The sequence below is a fragment of the Tachysurus vachellii genome, chromosome 10 (assembly GCF_030014155.1).
Source record: "Tachysurus vachellii isolate PV-2020 chromosome 10, HZAU_Pvac_v1, whole genome shotgun sequence".
NCBI classification, from domain to species: domain Eukaryota; kingdom Metazoa; phylum Chordata; class Actinopteri; order Siluriformes; family Bagridae; genus Tachysurus; species Tachysurus vachellii.
In genome coordinates, this window is record NC_083469.1 from 16,103,691 (window position 1) to 16,127,396 (window position 23,706).

Here is a 23,706-nt window from a genome sequence, read left to right on the forward strand (position 1 = left end):
TACAGCTGATCAGTGTATAATAAAACCACATGACTTATTTTCACGTCATGTAAATTTACTGTTTGTTCTCTTAGCAGCAGTGCAATTTGAAGAGATTTCCTACAGTTTGGACTGTCAGTAAGCCAGCATGCAGTCAGGTCTATTAATGTTCCAAGAAAAGAACGCAAATGAATGAGTGTTTTTCTAGCTAGCTGTCTGGAGCAAGAGGAAACCTATTCAATTCTGACTTGCCTTGAAGACTGCTACTCGCTTAGACTACAGCTGCTGGTGAGAATTAGCAACATGAAAAACATGTAATAAAAATTAAAATATGTGTTTAGATGAACATTAGATGAACTTAAAAAAAAAAAAAAGGGGGCAGTGGTGGCTCAACTGGTTAAGGCTTCGGGTTGTTGATTGCAGGATTGGGGTTCACTGCTGGGCCCTTGAGCAAGGCCCTCAACCCTCCCTGCTCCAGGGGCGCTGTATCATAGCTGCTCCTGCACTCTGACCCCAACCTCCTCAGGCGTCATCGGGCATCAAGGCAGGATACACCCTGGACGGAGTGCCAACCCATCGCAGGGCGCACACACACACTCATTCACTCACGCAATCACACACTACAGACAATTTTCCAGAGATGCCAATCAACCTACCATGCATGTCTTTGGACCGGGGGAGGAAACCGGAGTACCCGGAGGAAACCCCAGAGGCACGGGGAGAACATGCAAACTCCACACACACAAGGCGGAGGAGAGAATCAAACCCCTAACCCTGGAGGTGTGAGGCGAACGTGCTAACCACTAAGCCACCGTGCCCCCCTATGACTCTTCTATTCTATTCTATTTTGTTAATGGTTTCTGAGAGTTTTAAACTGTGATAGTTTAAATTCCTAAAAAAGAAAAAAGCTCTTTATTTTTATTTAATGATTTTCATTACTAAAATAATGAAAATATACTAAAAATACTCAAATATATTGATAATTGCTACTTATTGTAATCTGTGTGTTGTGGCAATATCAGGGAACAAAACAGAAAAGGAAAACAACAACAGGTTACCAAAGATATGAAGAGCATTAAGAGGTGTGTGTGTGTGCACGTGTGTATGTGTGTGTGTGCATGTGTGTGTGTTCTCAGCATGCTCTTCAGCACGGCAGGTGGTTGTAACCCAGGGAAAACTGTCAGTCACACGACTAAGCTGTTGTTGCCACGGGGACGGTTATCTAGCCAATAGTGAGAGACCTGAATCCCCAAAGACAAACAAGCCTGTTTCTCTCTCTCTCTCTCTCTCTCTCTCTCTCTCTCCCTCTCTCTCCCTCTCTCTCTCTCTCTCTCTCCCTCTCTCTCTCTCTCTCTCTCTCTCCCTCCCTCTCCCTCTCTCTCTCTCTACACACACATACACGTATTTACATACAGTTTCACAAACATGATCCACTGCATTCCCATAAACACACACACACCAACGCCTACATAGAATGTGGGATCAAAAGGGAAGTGGCACATATTTGCACAGCCAGTCTGAGTGCATTTCCCATGAGCATGTCAGCATTTATGTTTGTGCATTATGAAAAACACACGTTCACCAAAGAGAAAAAAACACACACACAATAAAAAAGTCTCAGGAACATGTACACACACTACAGTCATGCACACATAGGAATCGCTCAGAACTAAGACAGTATGGATAAGTGGTGTGTAAACAAACTCTTCCTACATCATAATAATAACTAGTAATAATAGGGCTATGTCATGTAAAGAAGAACATCAATAACCTTGATATAATGATAGATTATAACACATTCCTTAGATTTTGCAAGATTGACTTACTGTACTGTTACTGACTGAAAGTTAAATATATATTTATTTAAATACATTTTGCTTCCTCTTATTCCAAAAATAAACGCTTGCTGCATGCCATATTCTTATGTTAAAGTGCCTCAGAACTTCAACAAGTAGTTTGATTTATGCTAGAATATAACCCTAAACACTGTGAACAGATCAGTAAACCATGCACATTAAGTTGTAAATACACACATACACACATACACAAAGACTGATCATCTTCTTAGTGGAGAGAGAGGTGTTAATAAGTAAAGATGATAGCAGCAGGCCCCCACCACCACACACATCTCTATTTATTAGAAGAAGGAGATTAAGCACTCTCATCTCCATCACTTCAGCACTGAGCAGAATACACCAGACATAGAAGGTGTTATTTGACCAGTGCTAATTAGCTTTGAAATGACAGTTATGTGCCGGTGTACATAGCACAAGAGCTTGGCTTGATAAAATACATAGAGAGCAAAGCACAGCAGTAGAGCTTTATAGCTTACAGTCTAGCTCAGAGTAATTCATACTTATTAATTATGAAGATATGTTTAAGCTACTGAGGTGATATAAGCCTGCATTCTGTATATACACTACAGTGACTTTATATAAAGAGACAGAATCATTACGGTAGGTGATTAGTAGAGAGGAGTCTCACTGAGCCGTGGACACACACACACACACACACACACACACACACACACACACACACACACACACACACACACACACACACACACGGCTGTATTACTATCCTTGTGAGGACATTCCAGTGACTGCTGTTATGCTTATTATTATCTTGTTAACTAGTAGATTTTCAATTTAACGCCAACCTTCATCTCAACAACCAAAAGTAAACAATTTTTGTTTTTTATATTCTTTTTTAATGAAAGCTGAGCGTGTTCCGAAACAAACCAAAACAAAAAGCCATTTTCCTCGTACCGTCAAACAAATGTCCCCAAAAATATATAAAAACAAAGACACAGAACAAGCACACACACATACACACACACCAGACACAAACACACCACACACACACTCACTCACACAAACACATACACTTACTCACACACACACACACATACACACACCACACACTCACACACACTCTCTTTCTCTCACACACACACACACACTTACACACACACCAGACACAAACACACCACACACACACCAGACACAAACACACCACACACACACATACACACACCACACACACTCTCTCTCTCTCTCTCTCTCTCTCTCACACACACACACACACACACACACACACCAGGCACTCTCTCTCACACACACACACTTACACACACACCACACCACACACACACTCTCTTACACTTTCTCTCTCTCTCTCACACACACACACACACACACACACACGTGCGTTTATTTCCACGATCATAGTAACACGCCCCGGCTCCTAACACTCGGCTGGGTGTTTGTTGACTATACACCCGACACCATTACGGCTGCTGACAGAAACGTTACACGAGCTGAACTTTTGTAGAGACAGAGAGACAGTAAATACTGTAACGTTCAACTTTTCTGAAGCAGTCCAACAGATCTGGACTGTAAAGATCAGCAGTGAACCCTTTTGGTGTAAACATGTGTTTAGAGATGTGACTCACAGCTAAAGTGGGGCTGTCAGTGTGGCGGCTCGTGACAGCGCGGATGAGTCCTGCTCTCCAGCCCCAGCGCGTCACGCCGCCCAGCTCGCGCTCCTCTCCGGCGCTCACGCACAGGAAGCGCCGACCCACCAGCTCCATGTCCCCGCCGAAAAAAGTGCCACAAACACTAAATCCGCTGGACAACTAACTTCCAGAAAGCTCTCCGACTACCGTATAATCATATTCCAAAACATATTAAAACAACCCGACTGAAGAAATAACGGTGTTGGAATTGTCACAGTGACAGAAAACCGGGTGTCCGGTTTAAATTCCCAGTCCACAGTCTCCAGCCACAGAGCTGCGTGCGCGCGCGCTGTGAAACTGATTTACACTGAGAGTAGTAACAGTCATTACGGGTTTTTCTCTCTCTCTCTCTCCCTCTCTCTCTCTCACACACACACACACTCACTCTCACACGCTCAGTTTCTCTCTCTTACTCACTGACTGAGACGCACGCACACACTCACACGCGCGCGCGCGTACACACACACTCACACGCGCGTATACACACACACACGCTCTCTCTCTCACACACACACTCACACACACGCTCTCTCTCTCTCTCTCTCTCTCTCTCTCTCTCACACACACACACACACACACACACACACTCACACACACACGCTCTCTCTCTCTCTCTCTCTCTCTCTCTCTCTCTCTCACACACACACACACACACACACACACACACACATTTGTAGTATTCATCCGCCGTCACTAAATCTCGATGTAAAACACACGGCTCTAGCAGACCGCACACATTCAATCCTTCCGCCAGACAGAGTTCACTCGCTCTTTGAGTCCATCACTACATACAGAGAAAAAAATAGTCCGTCCTTTAAATTACAATAAAATGATCCCTCTATATAAACGCTTTACAGCTGAATAAGATCACAATATCATCCCAAATAACATATTCTTAATGAACTATTTACTGACCTGAGATGATTAGGTCTGCATAAACATGATTAATGTCCTATCATGTAAACAAATATATTAAAGACAACAAAATGAGTTTATTTTACTTTAGTCATGTGACTATTTATTACCCAAGCAGTAATAGAAATGTAATAGACTTCATTAATATAGACACTGTATAGACAAAGAAGTGGTGAAACCATCCATAAAGACACGAGATCATGTAATAAACTTTATTTATCTATTTCATAATCTGGAATTAACCCGTAGAGGAAAAATCCACACATCACATGAAAGTCAGAGCTCTTTGCCAACCAGAAATGACCAGAACTTAGATGAGTTGCTGAATGACTTGCCATTGAACCCTTTGTACACCAACAGAATAAACATAATGATTAAGGTGGAGTGTGAAAGAAATACAAGCTTCTAAACATTAACCCATGGGACTATGCTGATGAGTTATTGTATGGTTGTATTCAATTTTGGTGGTAGGCCAACTGCTCAGCATGGTGTCAAAGCAAAAATAATCCCCTGTTCACACTTACACTCATTTCCATAAAACAGCCTTGTGAAAACCAAACCTGATTTGATGTCACAGTTACACACCTGCTACCACAGGCCACCTTGAGCCATGACAACTCATGATGTGAGTAAATATATCCCCTTAGGGTACTGGTGATGGTGTCTATTTTAGATGTCTTACACACTAGCACTAGCTGTCCTTCCTCTACAGTTACAAATCATCAGCTTCCTTCAGCATCACTGCCATAACATCAGGGGTTTTAATTAACGCGTTTCTATATAATGCATGTTATATCATTTGATATATATGTATATAATTGCATAATCAGTAATCTTCACCCTCTTACAGAAACCGCAACCCTAAAGAAGGACACGTATTTTAATATCATCTTATCTCGCGCACACGTCATCTCCTGAGGGGGGTCTTATACGCATCAAGGTCTTCGTTGTAATTCAGTTGATCACCACTAGATGTCACAGTTTCCCAATATCCAAATGTTGTCATTTCACCTCTGCCTGATTATTAGTCCTGCTGTAGTTATTTTGCCCTCTTGTGGTATTCAAATGATTTTACAATCTATCGATAACACGTGCTATCAAAGTTATGAATTTGGGAAAACATTAATTTATAGAAACATAGATGGGAACATGTATTGTTCCCGGAGTCACGAATGTATTTATAATTTTTTTTTTAACAAACAAGCAAAAATTGTCAAAACTGTAATTAAAAAGCAATACTTATCATATACAGTAACCTAATAGATAAAAACAGAAAATAATTATTTGATCGAAAAAAAAAACCCCCGATTGATGACTTGAGTTTGTGGGCGGGGCTTCGTGAAGATCAACTCCTCTTCTCTGCCTTCTTCACTTCAGACGCTGGACTTCCTGTGAAAGGTAAACAAATGGAACGACAAACACATAACTGTCATAATAGTCAAAATGTAACCCGAAAGCGGGTATTTAAAGGACCGAAATGCCTGGACAGAAAAGAAAATACAACGTTCGTTTCCCCCCCGTGAGTAACACCAGAGGTTTCTTTTGGTAATTAGGACGTTTTTGTATGTAAAAGTCTCCTCACACTCAGTCAGTGTGTGTTACACTCTCAAGCAGGGTCGCATTAAGAAGATCATGCAGAAAGATACTGAGGTGGGCAGAATCGCCACAGCTGTTCCGGTTATTATATGTATCCTTTAAGAGCACTTTTTGTTGTTGTTTATCTGTTCAATGCTAATGCTAATGCTAACTAGAAGACTGGAAGGCGTTAAACTCTGCTTTATTCCCTGACTTGAAGCTAAAGCTAAAGCTCTGGAAATGTTTTTGATCTCACTGCTAACCAAAACCAGCTTAATCATTCAATCCAAGAACAGCAGAGTCATGTCCATCAACCACATGTGAGTGGTTAAAAGTGCCTCATTTTAGATTTGCAATTCATTTCTTCTTCTCCTCTTACTTTATTTGCCTGTAGGTGTGAACAAAAGTAAAAGTCCTATTCATCCTTTGCACTTCTTCTCTATCACTACGTTCGTATATCCTACAGGAAGCAGTGCATTGAGTCTGAGAAGTTGTTTGACTTTCTGAAGGAGCTTGCAGATCAAGCCTCAGGTTCATCAGCTGCTAAAGAGAGCAAAGCCAAGGGGAAGTGTTTGGGGCACAGGTACATAATCCAGTGTTGATGAAGACCATTGCAAAGTATTATTGCCTGTGGAGTTTTGCCACTTTACTGCTCAGCACTCTCTCTCTCTCACGTCATTTGATTTGAAGATGATTTAGCAGGTATTCGCTGTCACGTTGTAGTTACGTGCTTTTGAATAGAAATGTTAACCTATTTTCTAGAAAGAAGTGGCACAACATGTCCATCAAAACCAAGTCACCAGAGAAGGAAGAGCTGCCCAAGAGGCATAAGACTGAGCCTTCAGAATCCTCGAGTGTAGGAAATATTTTTAAAACCTTTCCTAAGCCTTTTAATTTATAAGCACCAGACTTTAAAATTAACAAACACTGTGAGCTCTGCATTGAAAATGTACCTGTGCGCACACAATTCAGCTCTCTGATGTTCTAGTTTTAACTCGGTTTTGTGTGTGAGAGAGTTGGGGTATATCCATTTTGCCTGTTTTGCTCAGCCTGTGCTTGATTTCTCTCTCAGGAGTCTGAGCTTGTCATCTGCTTAGAGACACAGTCACCTTGATAACAGCCGCATTCATCAGTTCTACTGCATAAGCTGCACAGGGGCAGGACTTGGATCCCATCAGCATTTGCTATACAATACAAGAGGAAAAAATGGTCTATGTATGAAGTGTTTCATCAGCTGTATTATATTGATTCCAAACTTCATTGCGATTTGCTCTTCTAGCTGGCTCTGTAGCTCACCTCTGTGAAAACTGCAGCAATATTTATGAAAAACCAACAAATTTTTCTTTTAATATTTCCCAGAAAAATGTTTTAATTTGTAATTTTTTGCTACCAAGGCAGAATTAAAATGCAAAGAAAATTAAAATAACAAAATGCTTAGATTTTGATAATGTATATCTACCTATCTATATATATATGTGTGTGTAAAAAGGTTAATGCAAATATCTTGTTCATGACTTTAGTAAGTTTTAAATCCTTATAAGGAATATGATTTGTGTTATTCTATAAGCGGGAGATATTTTTTCTATTCTGAGCACTACTGCTACCTTTTCTTTTCCTCTGTTGGATTCATAATTGTTGTTGAACCTGTGACTGTCAAACTGTTAAAGAGCTAATGAAATAACAATGCTATCAAACTACAGTACTGTTCCTTAACCAACTCTTATTTGCTTTGATGTAATCAGGAAGAAATTGGGCGTTGGGAGAATACACATAAGAGGATGAATTTTATAGCTATAACACTTATGTATTGTTTTAAGGTTTGCTGTAAAGATGTTCTGTGGATATTACATGATTTTTGAAAGCCATTTTCTGTTCTTAGTTAATATTTAACAAATTAATGACACAACCAAAGTAAAAACAGCACTGAGCATTATAAAAGGGGTGAAAGGATGATGCAAGTCATTTTAAGAAAATGTAAATGGAAGTTTCACCTGTTTCCAAATTGTTATGCTGAGGTAAAATAAATAAAATCAGATTTCTATAAATCTAGAGCATTTCCTTATTTAAAACAAAACTTTTGTTCATCCTTGAAATTAGTTCTTATATTTTTATCTTCTGCATGTTGCCTTGAGGAAAACTGCTCATTTGAACGAGATCAGATTCGTAAAAAGAGGCAAAATATGCTGGGGAATGAAATAAATGAATACAAAAGCAGTCCTCTGGAAAAAAAAATGCCCACTTGCACATTTGAAACAAATTCTAACATTTGAACATATAAACCTGGGTCCTTTTCTGAGAATAAATGTTTCAAGCAAATATCACAAATTATAATACCATATGATATCATGTTAAACATTTATAGAAATAAATTTTCTAATATTTTGTCATTTCCAATCAGAACAAAACATTAATTTAGTGGTTTGACAATTTATTCTGCTCCTCTCAGTCCTATGACACAAACAGATCCATAAGTTAAATTCTTAATCTGAAAAAGGCACTAATCAAGTCTGCCCCTGTCCAAACAAGGCCAGGAGGTGAGCGTGCCAAATGTAGAACTTACTGCGCTACAATAAAAACATTTCTTACACATATACACAGATGAAAAGAATGACTTTGACTCTCCATCTTTCTTACCTCATGTCAATCATTGTAACTATACATTTCTTTTCTGGGTTTTTTTTTTTTTTTTAAACACATGAACCAAAACATGGTGCAATGGTAAGTCTGTTTTTCAGTAGAGTCACATTCCAGGTGCTCATTTGTACATAGGGAAGGAAAAAAAGAAAAGAAAAAACAGCCAAAATGATGTGATGGGTGAAGTTGCAGCTCAGCAGAGTCGTGCACCAAAGCCAAATGTCTGTTTGATGGCCTGGCAGTAGTACCTCTGCCAACCTTCTCGCGTGCGGTCCTCCTCACTCTCTGGCACGGCTCGACACTCAATCATCAGCTCCGTCTCATTGCCCTTGTCTATGAAGGTCAGCGTCACTGTCGCATAGTGCTCTACATCCCAACGTGGACATGCACATACAAGACAAAGTGGAATGAGGAAAAGTGAGAAACAACTCAAACTTCATCTAATACCTAATTTGCATCATCCTTGTTAAGCCCTCTATTTAGGCACATCACAAATATGAAGCGGAAAGATTCTGACAGTCAGACTAACTTACACATAGTACAACGTACTGAACAGTGTTCAGTGTCTGAAGAAAACTATTTTCCCAGCAACTCTATCTATATATCAATCATTATATCCCTCAAGCACTGTTATTCATAGATCAACTAAAATATAAAAAGGATACTATGAATTTAATGCGTTTCTTAATTTGGAACTCCGTTGCCCAAACTAATGCTGACTGCTGAACATTATTTGGTGCTTCTTAAAGATTCATCTCTTACCACTTGGCCACGTGTTGTACCTCCATTTCATGACTATTTTCTCTTCAGGAACCTGTGGAAACCCACAGCAGGATTTTCAGTCACACGCTGCTTAATTTTCATGAGGTGATTTACTTAGATATATAGACATATAAAAACACCCAGCTTTGTAACTCATATATAACTCATGCCCTCATGTTTAGCAAGCTGAAGATTGTCCACAAGAGAACAAGTGTACAATCAGCAAAAGAATCTCAGAAATGCAAAAATATTTAAAATGTACTGTGACAACCATGTCATCTTTAACCCATGTAAAACTCAGTGCACACACATCTAATATAAACAATTGGATTCTCACCAGCTCCTTAAACTCTCCGAATACGTTTCCATCCAACAGGCGGAACTTGCCTCCTTTATCTGGCTCAATGATTGCAGCCGCATGCGTAAACGCCTGCACCATCTACAACACGCACAATAGCTTTTGAGAGAATTTACTACATTATTCAAGGAAAATACCCAAGAGAGCACTTTGTGTGTGTTAATAATCTGGAATGTACTGACCTCCTGGTTAAGGAAAACTCTGTAGAGCTCCTCTGGTGAAGTGAGGAAAGTGTCTTTTAGCGAGAACTTGCATGTGGGGATCTTTACCCCTGTGCCGGGAGGAGGAGCTGTGCCGCCGGAGCCAATCTGTACATGAAAATGACACAAACTGCATCAAAAATCAAAGTCCAAATAAGAAAAAATGGTCTTTAATTCATTAATACATAGCAAAGTTATTTCTTAGAAAATTAATTATAAGAGTGATTTTTCTCAATATAGAGAATTAGCATAAGCCACCATTATATGTCCACACATACCTGGGTTTTGTCTAGCTTGACTTTTGTCTGAGAGGTCAACTGTGTGGTCAAACCATTGGCAGTCGGTAAGATCATACCCTGTGTGAACTCTGTACAAATGAGAGGTAAGACAAGTCAATCATGAAGCCGTGTAATAACAATAACAGAATAACAACAAAACCTTTATAAAAGTAGTATCCCAGCCTTTTTTTTAATATAAACTAGATGTTTTTTCCCTTGTTCTTACTGTCATACTTACTGACATTTAAGCTTCTTTAATATTCAAAACTACCCAGGCATTATTTGTTATAGGCCCTCTAGTGGTTCCTCTCTGTAACTGCAGGGTAATACTGTCCTGCACTAAAGAAAGCCAAAACCCCATCAAGACACCACACATTATCTCTAATCAGATGTTATGCAGTTTCTCTTGTAATAACTTAGTTCAGAGTAACTCAGCTCTAGGGTATCTAGACCTTCACTGGAGCATTAATAAAGCAGGCTGTCATAAGCTATGTGAGAACGACTGACCTGTTTTGAGAAGCTCAATGTAGCTGCCCAGCGCATCACGGACTTTCTTTCCCCCCTCCGTTTTCATCAGAATAAAGAGTGGTGTGTCAGGCTCTCCTTTACAAAGGGACACACTGATCTGTTTCCCACATCAAAAACAAAAGCCCCAATTATTAAACAGCATAAGCAAATATATAACATTAGAGAGAATTACTCTAATGAATAGATACAAAAATCATTTCGATGGCTGTGCAATGATAAAACATGCATAGATGATGCACTGATCGGGGCAGGCAAAAAAAAATAAGAAAAAAAAAAAGTAAATAAATAATTAATATACAATATAGAGAAAGTACTTTGGGCAATAGAATAACTTACGTCAAGGTCCTCCTTATCATTTTCATCAGAAAGGTTTGGAACATCAATCTCGCCTTTGTATTTGATCCCGGATTTCGAGGTCCCTAATTAAAGAAAGGTGTTGCAATAGAAAATAAGTGACATTTTGTTCTCAAAAGGTCTTATTTTCAAATCAAAAGCTAAATCAATTATACAAAATATGGCAAATAGTATGGAAAATCTAAATATCAATAAAATTTCAAACATCAATTCTGGCAGCCATGATAAAGATTATGCAGAATCACACATTTAGGTTTATTCTTGTTCTCACCTTTCCACTTGGCCTTTATGTTCCACTCATAGAAGAAGATGAGCTTCCCTTTGCGATTGTTGATAGATGCTTCTCCTTCTGCCTTGCTGACCTCTGTGATTTCACATTTGCCTTCATCGTTTTCTACTTGCAGGCCTACCAGCAGCTCTTTCAACTTCTCTGATGACCAGTTTGTGGCATCCCTCTCCGTCCTAACAGAGACAGTAACAGCTTGGGTTTACAAATCCAATCTCAGATACAGGGACATGACATAAGATTTACATCAGCACTTCGTATGTAGAACGCTTGTCTAGCATTCAAGACAATGAGAAATTTTTTCAAGAGGAAATTTGCACTCATTAACAAAACCACTGCACACTCGAAGGCATAAATGTTACAGGGTTACAGTTTGTTTGCAGTTTCTGTGTCTGTCTTCCTTGTATCTATTACCAATGGTTTTCTCCTACCTCCCCAAAACATGCATGTAAGTAGATCATAAATCAGTGTGTGTTGTCCAATGATGGACCGGTGTTCCACCCAGGATGTATTCCTTCTTTTCACCCAGTATTCCCAGGACAGAATCCAGATCTACTATGTCCCTGACCAGCTGAAAACACTTTTAAAATTTTAATTGTATTTGTACTCAATTATGACACTTTTTTCCCCTGTTAGGCTTGTAGACACCCAAAAGCGAGTTAGTATTTTAGTAAACATGTAGCAGAATACTCACTCGTGGAGACAAGAAACATCTAGAACAGTCTGGAAAGCATCTCCCCAAAAGCAATATACATCAGGTCAGTCCAAGCAACAGCTCTGTATTAATGTTAACAGTGTCTTGTTACTAGAAGCCACTGCGGATGCTATTGTAGACATTTCAGATCAGACGTCGTGTCCATGCTATGATTCATGTAGCCAACTAGCGAGCACAGCGGCTGTATAACACACGATGCTACATGTCTAAAGCTAAACCTTCAGACCGGTCACGAATATTCCTTTTGGTTCATCTGGAAATAACCTTCATACATAATTGTCGCACGATAAAAACAAAAAAACATCAAATAAAAACATATATTTAACGTTAGCTAATTATTTTAGCACCGGTGTTGTTACATTGTATGTCTCACTGCTTAGCAAAGATGGCTAACAGCAGCCACACGCCGGCTCTCAGCTCTTTTCATATCTTACCAATGCCAATTGTTGACATTTGTAGCATCCGCTCTTTCTTCTACGATCCACCGAGGGTCCCCTTCTCCCCATTTAGCCATGTTTGTTCAAAAAATACAAGACGGATTATTTTTACGCACAGACGCGTGAAACAGTCAAGTGTACAGGCGATTTCTGGAACTCTCTTCAAGCGACCAGCGATTTTGTTGCCCGTAGAAATTACTGGAAACGGAATTACGCGTCACATGTAAAAAGCTCCGTATGCTCACCGCGGCTGTCGGAACAGTTCCCGATTCTCTTTGTCTTCTGATATCGTCCGGAGTAGCTGTAAAAAAAAATGTAATAAAAAAAAAAAAAGATTGGTACTTTAAAATATCAAAATCATTATTTTTTTTATTGGTTCTTTATTATTGTTTTTCTTTTATTCCCTACTGAATGATTCTGTATTCCGCACACATTCTTGCATTTATGCAGTAGTTTATTTAATGTTACTATTCTTTCTTTCTTTCTTTCTTTCTTTCTTTCTTTCCTTATTAGTTTATATAAATTTCAATTATTTATTTGTTTGTGCGCTTTTAGTTGTCTTTGTTTATGTAATATTGCTGTTAATGTTGCTCACAGCAAATAACAATAGTCACATTTTCCCCACACAGAAAGTCCCACAGCTGAATCCAGAGCTAGAAACCTAACACTGATACTGTTGGTGTTCAGACACTCAAAGCTAAACGTTTGCAGCCAGCAGTAATGCAGCTTATTGGTTTGTGTAAAGGAAAGTCATGTAAGACGGATATGTAACCAAAACACGTCACTGTTCCTGTTTTTTTTTATTTCAAATGAAAGTAGTGTAGACTATAGTCACAGCATGTGCACCGTCTAGACCCTCCTATCTGTGCTGGTTTTATATCTGTAAGTATTAAATATTTTAATGTATTATATCATGTAACATTATATTATGATTGAACAAAGAAAACCATTAGACATCTCTTTTTAAGCTTCAGTGTGCTTTGAATTACTAATAATGTTCATGTCTTAATAGGAGAAAATATGTTCATTACCATACCTGCTGAGAATGATCATGTTATGATAATTAAAGTCATTTAAAAAGAAGACAATACTTAGTGTAAATATTTTTTTGAGAGAAACTGAATTTGTCTATTTCAGACATGTGAAACACTTCTCATTCTGGGATTAGGGCGTGATGTTTCAGCTACCTTTCTTATGATAAAACGAAGAAAAGAAAAAGCTACAAAATATGAAACTGTGTTTCGAACACTACAATGTTACCGAACAAACTTTGTAAAAATTGTAATTTATTGCTAGAAAACAAACAAAAAGCATTTTGAAGAGAAATAATTATGATAGACAATTATCATGTCTGTTTAAACTGCATGTGGTTGAAGGTACTACATTTATAGATGGCACACATCATACAATACCAGCTGAGTATGTGCATTTTTTAAAATGAAATGTATCTTTTACTACACAGATTATTGATTCAGTCTGTTTCTCTGTGGCCAATATTTCTGTTTAGTGACCATGGGCTCGACTAATGGAACCTCAGTCAATTCACTGAATTCATCACTCATCTGCAACTTTCCCTATGAAAATGACCGACTTCCACTTCTGATACTGTATGGCATTGTCCTGATTGTGGGAGTACCTACAAACCTTGTTACCATCTATCTTACTTTTCTCGAGGTGCAAAGGAAGAATGTGTTGGGAATCTACCTGCTGAGTCTGTCTGTGTGTGATCTGCTGTACTTAGGTACGCTACCTGCATGGGCCATTTACATACACCATGGGCATCGCTGGTACTTGGGCTCTCTGGCTTGTAAAATTACATGCTACATGTTCTTTAACAACATGTATGTCAGCATCTTCCTCTTGTGCTGTGTGTCTGTGGACCGTTACATTGCTGTGGTGTATTCATTGAAATCTCGAGGTCTGCGGCAGATGAAATGGGCTGTGATAGTCATTTTAGTAATTGTAGTTGTTGTGGCACTGTGTCACATGCCAGTGTTTACCATGGAAGAAGGTGACACAGAGTCAAAAGAGGAGAAGCGGTGCTTTGAACCCGGACAGTACACCTCCACTGTGACTGCTTTCAACTATACCCGCTTTGTGATCGGGTTCTTCATTCCACTGTGCATTCTGCTGGTCACCAACCGTGCCATTCTCTCTATGGTCCAGGCCAGTGATGGCTTGGGTTCAGAGCAGAAGTTCAAAATTCGCTACCTCCTTTGGGCAGTAATCCTGTTCTTCCTGGTCTGCTTCGCTCCCTATCACATTATTCTTTTGCTACGGGCCGTCAGTTTCCATTTCTCAGACAAGACCTGTAACTTTGACACATTACTTTACTCACCTTACACCATCTCTTTGGGACTGTCCACTCTTAATAGTGCTATGAACCCAATTCTGTACGTGCTGACCAGTGACAACATACGCAACGAGATCTGCAGAAGCAAGTTCTGCATGTGCAGTGGTTTCTTTTCTAGACAGGAGACAAGACCAGTTCTGTCTGCCAACACGGGGGAACGGTCAGATAACTGCCCTGGGCTGAAGACAAGTGAGGGGTCACAGAAGGGTGTCTGTTTGATCAAGCTATGATGGGCATATACGTAAGCTATGTACATTTCATGAGTTGAATGGCATTTCAACAACTTATAGGTTTTTACAATTATATATAGTCAGTTATTTTATACCCTTGCTAACAGAGATGAATCTTTTTGTTAATCATATAACTTCAGGGAAGCATTCACAGGCCTGTACATTCCACGACTGAGCTACTATATCTAGTATAATAAAAACATATAAAAGATTTTTTGGTCTTAGAATAAGTGGTCTTTTAGTTAGAACAGGAAATGTTTTGATGTACATTGCATAAGCCACCACTACCTTTTGCAAAAGTCGCATTGCGAAATTCCCTTGCATAAATAAAAACTCTATCAGATAATTCTGCTTCTACATCTGTAATATGTCTTACTTAGGTGATCAATAATTGTCAAAGGTACCTGTAATACTTGTAATTATCTTAATAACAGACCTTATATTATTATCTCAACCTTTAATCTCAACAATTACTGATTGCCTTTAGATTCTAATACCGTATGTTCAAGCCATAGTACAGAAGAAATTTAGGTCGGGTCATTATTTAATTTGATTCAAAGATCAAGTACGGAAAGATAATTCCCTGGTTCATCATTCATAAGGATATATATCTTATAATTAAAATGCAGAATGGAGTTTTTGTTCAGGTGTACCAAAATGAAAACAATTTAATATAAGGCCAGACAACATTTTCCAATATTTTACTGTCCAGTTATGTGAGCCTGTGTCTACTGTAGGCTTAAATTCGTGTTCTTGGATGGCAGGAGAGTAACCCATCAATGAGAATCTTGAACATCATATAGAATACTGTTGTAGTCTATCCATTTCAAGGTACAATATGAAATGCTTTTCTTTTCAGCATGGTTGTAAAGAGTAGTTATTTGTTACCAATAACAAAGCTTAACTTTTGAGCTCAAAAATTTCTAGCCTACACCCATGACATGGTAAAAGTCACAAAGATCGTATTTTTCCCACAGAGAGTGCCCAGGCCATATTGTGTTACTGAAACCATTTCACCACTGACTGCTGATGTCACACACACACTGAAATCACATCCTATTTGTAATCTCTGGGAAGTTTTCCAAATGACAAAATTTCAAACTTGTTCCAGTCTTTGAGAATATCTTTATTCGCAGTACAATTCAACAGAGCTACTGCTGTAATTTGATACCTGTTTAAAAATGTACAGGCAGATCACGTACATTTTACATGCGATCATGAGTGTTTTTTACATGATGTTATTCATAGGTTTTGTAACAACGACACTGAGCACGTGTCGCGGTGGAATTTGTACAGTAGTTGTAGAAAATAGTCACACGTGTGTCAGTAAATTCAACAAAAAGTCACAGAGCAAATGCACGAATACTATTCAACAAATCACTGATTAAGAAACTCACAGTCACGTTACAGTTGCTAAAGTGAATATGGTGCAATACACATTCACACACTCGTATTAAAAACTAGGATGTCAGACAAATGTTGCACTCCTGCAAAACAGTATGGGTATAAAAACAACCTGCACTCTCAATTCTGAAGAAATTCTCAGAAATATGGGGCAAAAGTAATTTGTGCAATAGAGGCAGGGGTGGGCACTGTTCAAAGAGCAGAGAACTTTTGGCCAATCAAAGTAGCTCGTTTGGGTGAGAATCAGCTTGTTGTCCAAACTAGAAAAAAACCCAAGTAACTCCAAAATGCATGCAGCCCCATCTTCATTATACTTCAGACAGCTATGTAAGTAATCCATGTTTCTTAGTTAGACTAAGCTCTTCTTCGATTGGGACAAAATGTGAGAAAACATTCTACAGGTGTGAAGCTCTCATTGCATGAATTCACATATTTATTTGCACATCTGCACAATTTGTCTATGACTTTACATTTGTTGATGCGAATGTGTGAAAGTGTTTTAGAGCAAATTCATTGTAGCAACTGTAGCAAAATATGTGAGCGTTTGAGTTTCTTAATTTGTGATATGTAGAATTTGATTAGGATTTGTGCACCAAAGAATTTGACAGGGTTTGTCTGTTCTGTTGTCTTGTGTTGTGTTGTGTTTGAGGGAAAAAAGTTTGCAATTCTTAAAGGAATTTTCTTGGTGAATTCACGTTTACTGATACACGTGTGTGTAATGTGTATTGTTGTTTATGTAACCTGTAAAATTCTGATTTGATTTGCACAACATTCCACTGTCACAGGCATTCAGTTGTTTTGTACCAATAATACTGTTATGCCCTAAATCTTTTGACAATTTTGACAAAGTAGTCATGTGAAACGTTAACATACGAAAATAAATCAAATGTGAAAAAACAGAAATCTGAAACATTTTATTATTTTTGATTAATGACTACATTATGATGTGAGTCAAGTGATTATTTCCATGTAAACTTCAGGCAACTTTTCTGTAACAGAAATCTACAAAAAAGAAAACAGAAAGTCCTGATGTTGTTCTGTTTTTTTTGGTTTATTTCTAACACCTTGTTCATTTGACAGAAATGTGCTGAGGTTATTGTTGGTTGGCTATTGTGGTCTAGCATTAGGAATTAGAAACCAATAAGAAAGCGACCCTGACCACATGAGAGTTGTCATATGCATTGAATCTTTTTTTATTACTGTTGGTTTCTGTGTGTAACCTATAAAATATTATTGTTGCAAAAATAAATAAAATATTTTTTCTTTAACCTTTTTAAAGGAATGCTGAAGCACATGTAGTAAGTACACAGTATACAGTATCACATTATTGTCTCAATCTTATACACAGATATTTTCACCTACATGGTAGTTATCTGTTTGATGTACTGTATTTAATGTTAAATATATTAATATTAAAAAGTCAAATCAACACCATTTGAAAAAAAAGTGCGGCTTATACCATACTTATATTAAATAAAATACTTTAATATTTTTTAAAAAATCATTCAGTTCAAAACAGTATTTTTTAGTGCTTTTAAAAAAAATGCAGTGGTTTCTGACCACAGATATTAGTGTGCAGAACAACATTAATAGCTATATAGCCTCAAACAAAATTAAGTTTAGAGGCTATCACACTTCACTCAATTAATTTTTACTAGTAAGGCTATAATAGAACAAACCAAATGAAAACAACTAAAACTAGCCCATCAAAAATCAGGAACTGATTCAGGAACAGCCCTTCAGTAGTTCACACATATTTTTGATGTACAGATATTGTCCACTCCACATTATTTCCTCTACCAAATCTTGGTAATATATCTGTTTAAAAACTGATTTTATGTTATTAAATGTGTGTCTGCTGCTCCTCGCCACTGAAACACAGTGTTTACAGTGAGCAGAGAAGGGCAAAGCGATTCCTGGCACTAATTGCCTCCCATGAGAGCTTATTCCAAGTCCCATTTTTGACTACTAAGTGCGACAATAAATCCTCAGTGAAACTAATCCTTACTAAACTTCCCCATGCTTGCTAACTTTTGTTGAATGAATGAATGATGGTGGGTCTCTGCATCAGTTGCCCATGTTGATGAGATACCACTGTAGACAAAAGTAACAATACATTATGTAACGTCTTTAACAACTATAAGGCAATGTTTCATGTCAAAGATTGTTCAAGTACTAATTTACAGCCTACAGTTGCAGGAGCACGACCGACCTTGTGTTCTGACCTCAGCCTCCTAATAAGCTATAGGATATATTGTCAAAATACAGGCTTCATTTCCATTAATTGTTTTCACATGGAAATAAACATGCTTGAGGTAGATATATATATATATAAATATACATATAGTTCAAAGTGTATTACAACTGATCTTCAGATTGCAATTGTGCAATTTTGTTATTTTTGAGCAACTTACTGTATAATGGGTCCTAGTAAGTAAAACATGCTTTGTGACTTTAGAGTATGTCTTTAAGCCATGAATGTACTGTAAAGCAACAGACCTTCATGGTTTAAAATTTGTTTTGTAGAATCCTTTTATGTAAGCACCTTATATTATTAGCTTAAGCATATGAGTTTAAATGTTTGTGTTTTTTTGCCTTTGATTTTAGGTATAATATTTTTGTATCAAGCATAATGGGTGTATACACACATTGAAAGTTTTTTGTAACACGTACAGTACTTTAGATGTGTGAAGCTCATAATTTCCCATGTTAGTTTATCTATTTCCTGTGCTAGTTTAGACCTGATGATGTCTGTGGTATTAGAAAAACTGTGTTTATTTTCTGTATATCAGTGTTTCAATGTAGAAGGCAGTGTGTGTCATTACAGCAGGTCTTTCTTGCCCTGATGATTCTGTAGTCTCAAACTGTACTGTCCGAACCACTGGTGCGAGATCTGGTAGAAGAATCCAGGTGAATTCTGACCCCACACGGGTGATGTTAACTAGACACACAAATACACAACAAGAATTTAGTGTACAGTTAGCAAATAAGTTACAGATTTAGTCACATATATGGGCCACAGATTTAGTCACATATATAGGCCACATATGGCCTATAAGTGCACATTAACAAAACAAATCATGACAACAAAACCACAAATTTCCAGATTTGTTGCATGTTTGATTTTACTGCTGCTTGGTGTTTTTGCTGTTGCATTTCTAGTAACAACATATCATAACATATCTACAAAAACTACAAACCTACCTTCGTTTGGATGAGACCAGCAGGGGAACTTTCAGGCTTCTCGAACCCAAGTTGAGGTATATCAGTGTTCTGTAAATGCAATGACCAATGGCTGCTTACTTTAATTCATCCACATGCAACATCTAGTGCTCTAGAATAATACATTATGTCTGCATGGTCTTAGTAGGTTGCATGTTTGCTACATTCATCAAAAACCCCTCATTATTATTATGATGTCATAGTATTATTATTATGTCATATATAAACTATTTAACAGTAGTAAATGTGTCTGTGCTTCCTCTTTGTTTACCTGTGAAGTGTTGGTCTGTTTGAGCTGTAGTGTGTCAGTGAGCAACTTGTGGGAATGCAAGTTGGGTTTTGTAGGACCAGTGATGCTCTGAGGCTTCGGATCACACAACAGCCTGTGATAAAAGCTGGCACCCTTTCTGGATCGAGAATGAAGAAGAAAAAAGATATTTGAAAAAAAACTTCACTGACTCAAATCTGAAAGATTGAAGTGAATGACAGAATGACAAAATCTGTGTGTTTAAAATGTGTTTAAAATGTGTGTCTAGTGTGTTTAAAATGTCTTGCATTGAACACTGCTGAATAGGTATATTTTATGGCCAGGGTTTTGTCCCAGAAAGACCTATGCATACATTCCATTAGTTGAATGATTTAACTTACACGATACACATGTCATGTCTCACCTTAGTAGTGTTGGAGGAGGAGTGTGTGTGGAGTTGTGCAGTAGCTGTGACAGTGGCAGGACATCCATCATGCTTGTATCTCTTACCATCTCCTCAGCATGAAAGCAATCATGAATCACAATAGAGGGCACACCATCTTTCTCTACCTGCACATACACAAGCATTAAGCTCTTCAGTCATCATTTTTTTTATTTAAACTACTTTACATGAAGCAGTTTATTAATAAATAAATTCCATTCCATATTTTTAGCATTTATAGTACCAGCATTCTTTCTGGGCCTGAAGAATTTTCCCAGTGAAGCAGTACAAGCAGAAGTTGAATAATCATTACTATATTAAAAAAAGGCTTAAGGAAAAAGTGAGAAATAGTAATGATATGGAGGGTAAATGATTCTAGACTTTTAAAAGGTTTCTACTAGAATAATAACCCAATCTAGTAACTCAGAATGAAACTTTCTCCTTCAGGGTATGTGTAATATACTTTCCCCACAGATTTTAATTTCCCATGATTTATCAGTAACAAACCTAACCATGTTTGTCTTAATATAAAGACAATGTTCTCATACAGTCCTGTATGTTTTCACACACTCTGCACTGTTAGCCTTTGCTCTGTCCGAGAACATAATTCTTTAATTCATCACAAGATAAATATCAAAATCGACACTCAGGACAAAAACATCAACAAGGGCTGCTTGCACAGTTTAGCCTCTTTACTATGTTTCTACACAGATAAACTGAATTATATATTATATTATGTTATTTTTTTTACTCTTTCCATTTGCATCCTTTATTTTACTTAAATGAAATGAAAGTAATGAAGTTTAAGGTGTGTAACCATAGCAGCATTTATAAATGCAGCCGTAATGGATGTCGATGTTTTCACAGCACTGCATTTTCCTTTCAAAACTCCAAATATCCACAGAAACCCTTGTAACATACTAGAAATTTATTGTCAAAATGTTTATGAATGAATAGAACTTTAAAACTCCTATTGATTATTACGATGATGATAAAAAATGAGCTTGCACTTAATTGTCAAACATGTCACATTTCATAGATACTGTACCTTATGTTCATGGCCAAGCCTTTTGTGAGTTGATAACTCTTCAGTATCTTCAATATCTTCACTGAGACCTTCTTTAAAACTAGCCCAGTCCCCAAAGCCACTGATGTCTCTGTGATCCTCATCCCAGTGTCCAGAGGTGAAGGTGGACCAGTCTCCAAGCTGTTCACATCTCTCAAAGCCATCTTCACTGAGCTTCTCCATTGCTGCACACTCACACTTTATAACTACAGTACACCTCTCTCATCTAATCTGTGCAGTAAAAATCTTATGCACAGGTAAAATAATCCACTGGGTTTTCAGGTTTTGCCGGAAATAGCAGCTGATGTTATCATATGTCCTCCCTCATAGTCTTTCTAATCTTCCAGCAACTGTATATACAGCTCCTGTCTGATAAGTACATGCCTGTCTTTCAGTCAGCGCTCCTCAGTGTGAAGGCTAGACTTCACTTGTGTCCCTACTTTTTTATTTCTGGTGACTTTACACGTCAGATGTTGTGGGAACGTCTTTTGTGTAGAAAGAAAACAGGAAGTAGCCATTGTGTTTCATCTGAGCACATGAAACCAACACTTGCTTCCTCTTACTGTATGAGCTCCTGTATTGCCTTTTCTATGTTAAGGTTGAATTTCCAGGAATTGAAGCCTGAAGAAGATGGAGACAGTGAAGGACACACTGGAGCCTAATAAAGTAATATTTACATGAACATAAAAATTTACCTTGTGTAGTGGGTTTTAAACAATTATTTTTTATATCATTTTGATTACATCTTATATTTGCATATTACACATATTAAATCTGTATAAGATGCCAGTTGAATAAATAAGAGTATTAGAAAACCTAAATATGAGCAAATAAGAATAAACGGCAACAGGTACAGGTGCTTTTATTGTTTTTTTAATCCAAGTACAGATTTACACAGATTTTTGGACAAGTCTTTGCATACCAACATAATGACCTCATCTCTGTTGAAACAGGGACATGCGCACAGACGCATTTCTCTCAAAGTCTGTTTACTGTCGTTAAGTCTGTTTGTTTACTTTATTAACTTCATTACTTATTTATTTGTTAGATTGATTTGTAGTTTAATAGTAAGACAAGTGATATTTTGCTTCGGAGCACCAGATCTCTCCAACAGCAATGTGAAACCTTATAATTCTTTAAGGAGCTGAAACTTTAGACAAGAATCAGTTCCTATCAGTGTAAACTACAGGCTACAGGCACTAAGCAAACCGATCTCACACAAAACATCATATTGTTACATTTATAAACAACGCAGAAGAAAACAGTGTACATACTTTTTGTTGCCGCTGAGGATGAACACAGGAGTAAATGCTTCCGCACCGCCGAAACTCTGACGCAAACAGGAGGAGCAAAGGATGAGCGCAAATCTCTCTCTCTCTCTCTCTCACACACACACACTCACTCTCATACAGACACACACTCACACACTCTCTCTCACATACACACACACACTCATACATACACTCAAACAGTCAAGAAACTCACAGACACACTCTCTCTCTCGCTCACACACACACACACAGAGACACTCTCTCTCTCACACACACACACAGACACTCTCTCTCACACACACACACACACACACACAGACACACTCTCTCTCTCTCTCTCACACACACACACACAGACACACTCTCTCTCTCTCCCTCTCTCTCACACACACACTCACATACAGACACTCACACAGACACACACACTCTCTCTCTCTCACACACACACACACACTCATACAGACACTCAAACAGTCAAGAAACTCACAGACACACTCTCTCTCTCGCTCACACACTCACTCTCATACAGACACTCACACAGACACACTCATACACACTCTCTTTCACACACACACACACACACACACACACTCATACAGACACTCAAACAGTCAAGAAACTCACAGACACACTCTCTCTCTCGCTCACACACACACACACACAGGTATGCGAATATTCAGTTCCACCCATGTTTGAAAAAGCATTACATGTGACAGAAACATTCATTTTGATATTTCTTTGCAGAAAAAATGATGTCCTTTAAAACGATTTTTCAGTCATTCTTTCAGTAATCACTTGATCCTAGTAATCCGAAGGACTCCCTAGACATGGGGAGAACATGCCAAACTCTGCAGACAGTAATCCAAGTTCAGAACTGAACTGGGGCCCTGAATGCCAGACACTGTAAAGCCAAATAATACTAACAATGTTTAG

The 23,706-nt window shown here is 38.0% G+C and overlaps 5 protein-coding genes across 10 annotated transcripts in view; 2 read left to right on the plus strand and 3 right to left on the minus strand.

Annotated features, from left to right (window-relative positions):
- Nucleotides 1–4,004, minus strand: part of jmjd1ca (jumonji domain containing 1Ca) — a 59,285-nt gene extending 55,281 nt beyond the window's left edge. For both annotated transcript variants that reach the window (XM_060879899.1, XM_060879898.1), the window contains exon 1: nt 3,434–4,004. In XM_060879899.1, the coding sequence (XP_060735882.1) occupies nt 3,434–3,571 (138 nt within the window). In that variant the 5' untranslated portion in view covers nt 3,572–4,004. The remainder of the gene's footprint in view (nt 1–3,433) is intronic.
- A 1,767-nt stretch (nt 4,005–5,771) lies between these two features.
- Nucleotides 5,772–8,031, plus strand: LOC132852614 (dr1-associated corepressor). Of its 4 annotated transcripts, none has more exons than XM_060879902.1 (6): nt 5,772–5,930; nt 6,023–6,098; nt 6,213–6,306; nt 6,453–6,569; nt 6,749–6,842; nt 7,059–8,031. In XM_060879902.1, exons 1-6 carry the CDS (start codon nt 5,889–5,891, stop codon nt 7,098–7,100), a joined length of 465 nt encoding a protein of 154 aa, XP_060735885.1. In that variant the 5' UTR covers nt 5,772–5,888; the 3' UTR covers nt 7,101–8,031. The 4 variants fall into 4 exon arrangements, with proteins under 4 accessions (XP_060735885.1, XP_060735886.1, XP_060735887.1 ...); XM_060879903.1 differs by having other exon boundaries at nt 6,026–6,098; XM_060879901.1 differs by having other exon boundaries at nt 5,809–5,930; nt 6,004–6,098.
- Nucleotides 8,032–8,397: 366 nt separating this feature from the next.
- Nucleotides 8,398–12,782, minus strand: ahsa1b (AHA1, activator of heat shock protein ATPase homolog 1b). Its single transcript, XM_060879900.1, has 9 exons — nt 12,536–12,782; nt 11,372–11,562; nt 11,083–11,165; nt 10,726–10,843; nt 10,219–10,307; nt 9,923–10,048; nt 9,720–9,821; nt 9,383–9,434; nt 8,398–8,986 (listed from the first exon to the last, which is right to left on the minus strand). The coding sequence occupies exons 1-9, from the start codon at nt 12,613–12,615 to the stop codon at nt 8,814–8,816; spliced, it is 1,014 nt and encodes a 337-aa protein (XP_060735883.1). The 5' UTR covers nt 12,616–12,782; the 3' UTR covers nt 8,398–8,813.
- Nucleotides 12,783–13,362: 580 nt separating this feature from the next.
- On the plus strand, nt 13,363–17,793 carry gpr132a (G protein-coupled receptor 132a). The gene is made up of 2 exons (XM_060879905.1): nt 13,363–13,420; nt 14,046–17,793. The coding sequence occupies exon 2, from the start codon at nt 14,051–14,053 to the stop codon at nt 15,119–15,121; it is 1,071 nt and encodes a 356-aa protein (XP_060735888.1). The 5' UTR covers nt 13,363–13,420; nt 14,046–14,050; the 3' UTR covers nt 15,122–17,793.
- Nucleotides 17,558–22,874, minus strand: si:dkey-229e3.2 (uncharacterized). 2 transcript variants are annotated; one of them, XM_060879908.1, is made up of 6 exons: nt 22,777–22,874; nt 21,485–22,123; nt 20,419–20,564; nt 20,019–20,154; nt 19,730–19,798; nt 17,558–19,466 (listed from the first exon to the last, which is right to left on the minus strand). In XM_060879908.1, exons 2-6 carry the CDS (start codon nt 21,683–21,685, stop codon nt 19,347–19,349), a joined length of 672 nt encoding a protein of 223 aa, XP_060735891.1. In that variant the 5' UTR covers nt 21,686–22,123; nt 22,777–22,874; the 3' UTR covers nt 17,558–19,346. The 2 variants fall into 2 exon arrangements, with proteins under 2 accessions (XP_060735891.1, XP_060735890.1); XM_060879907.1 differs by having other exon boundaries at nt 21,485–22,160; nt 22,777–22,834.
- Nucleotides 22,875–23,706: the final 832 nt, after the last annotated feature.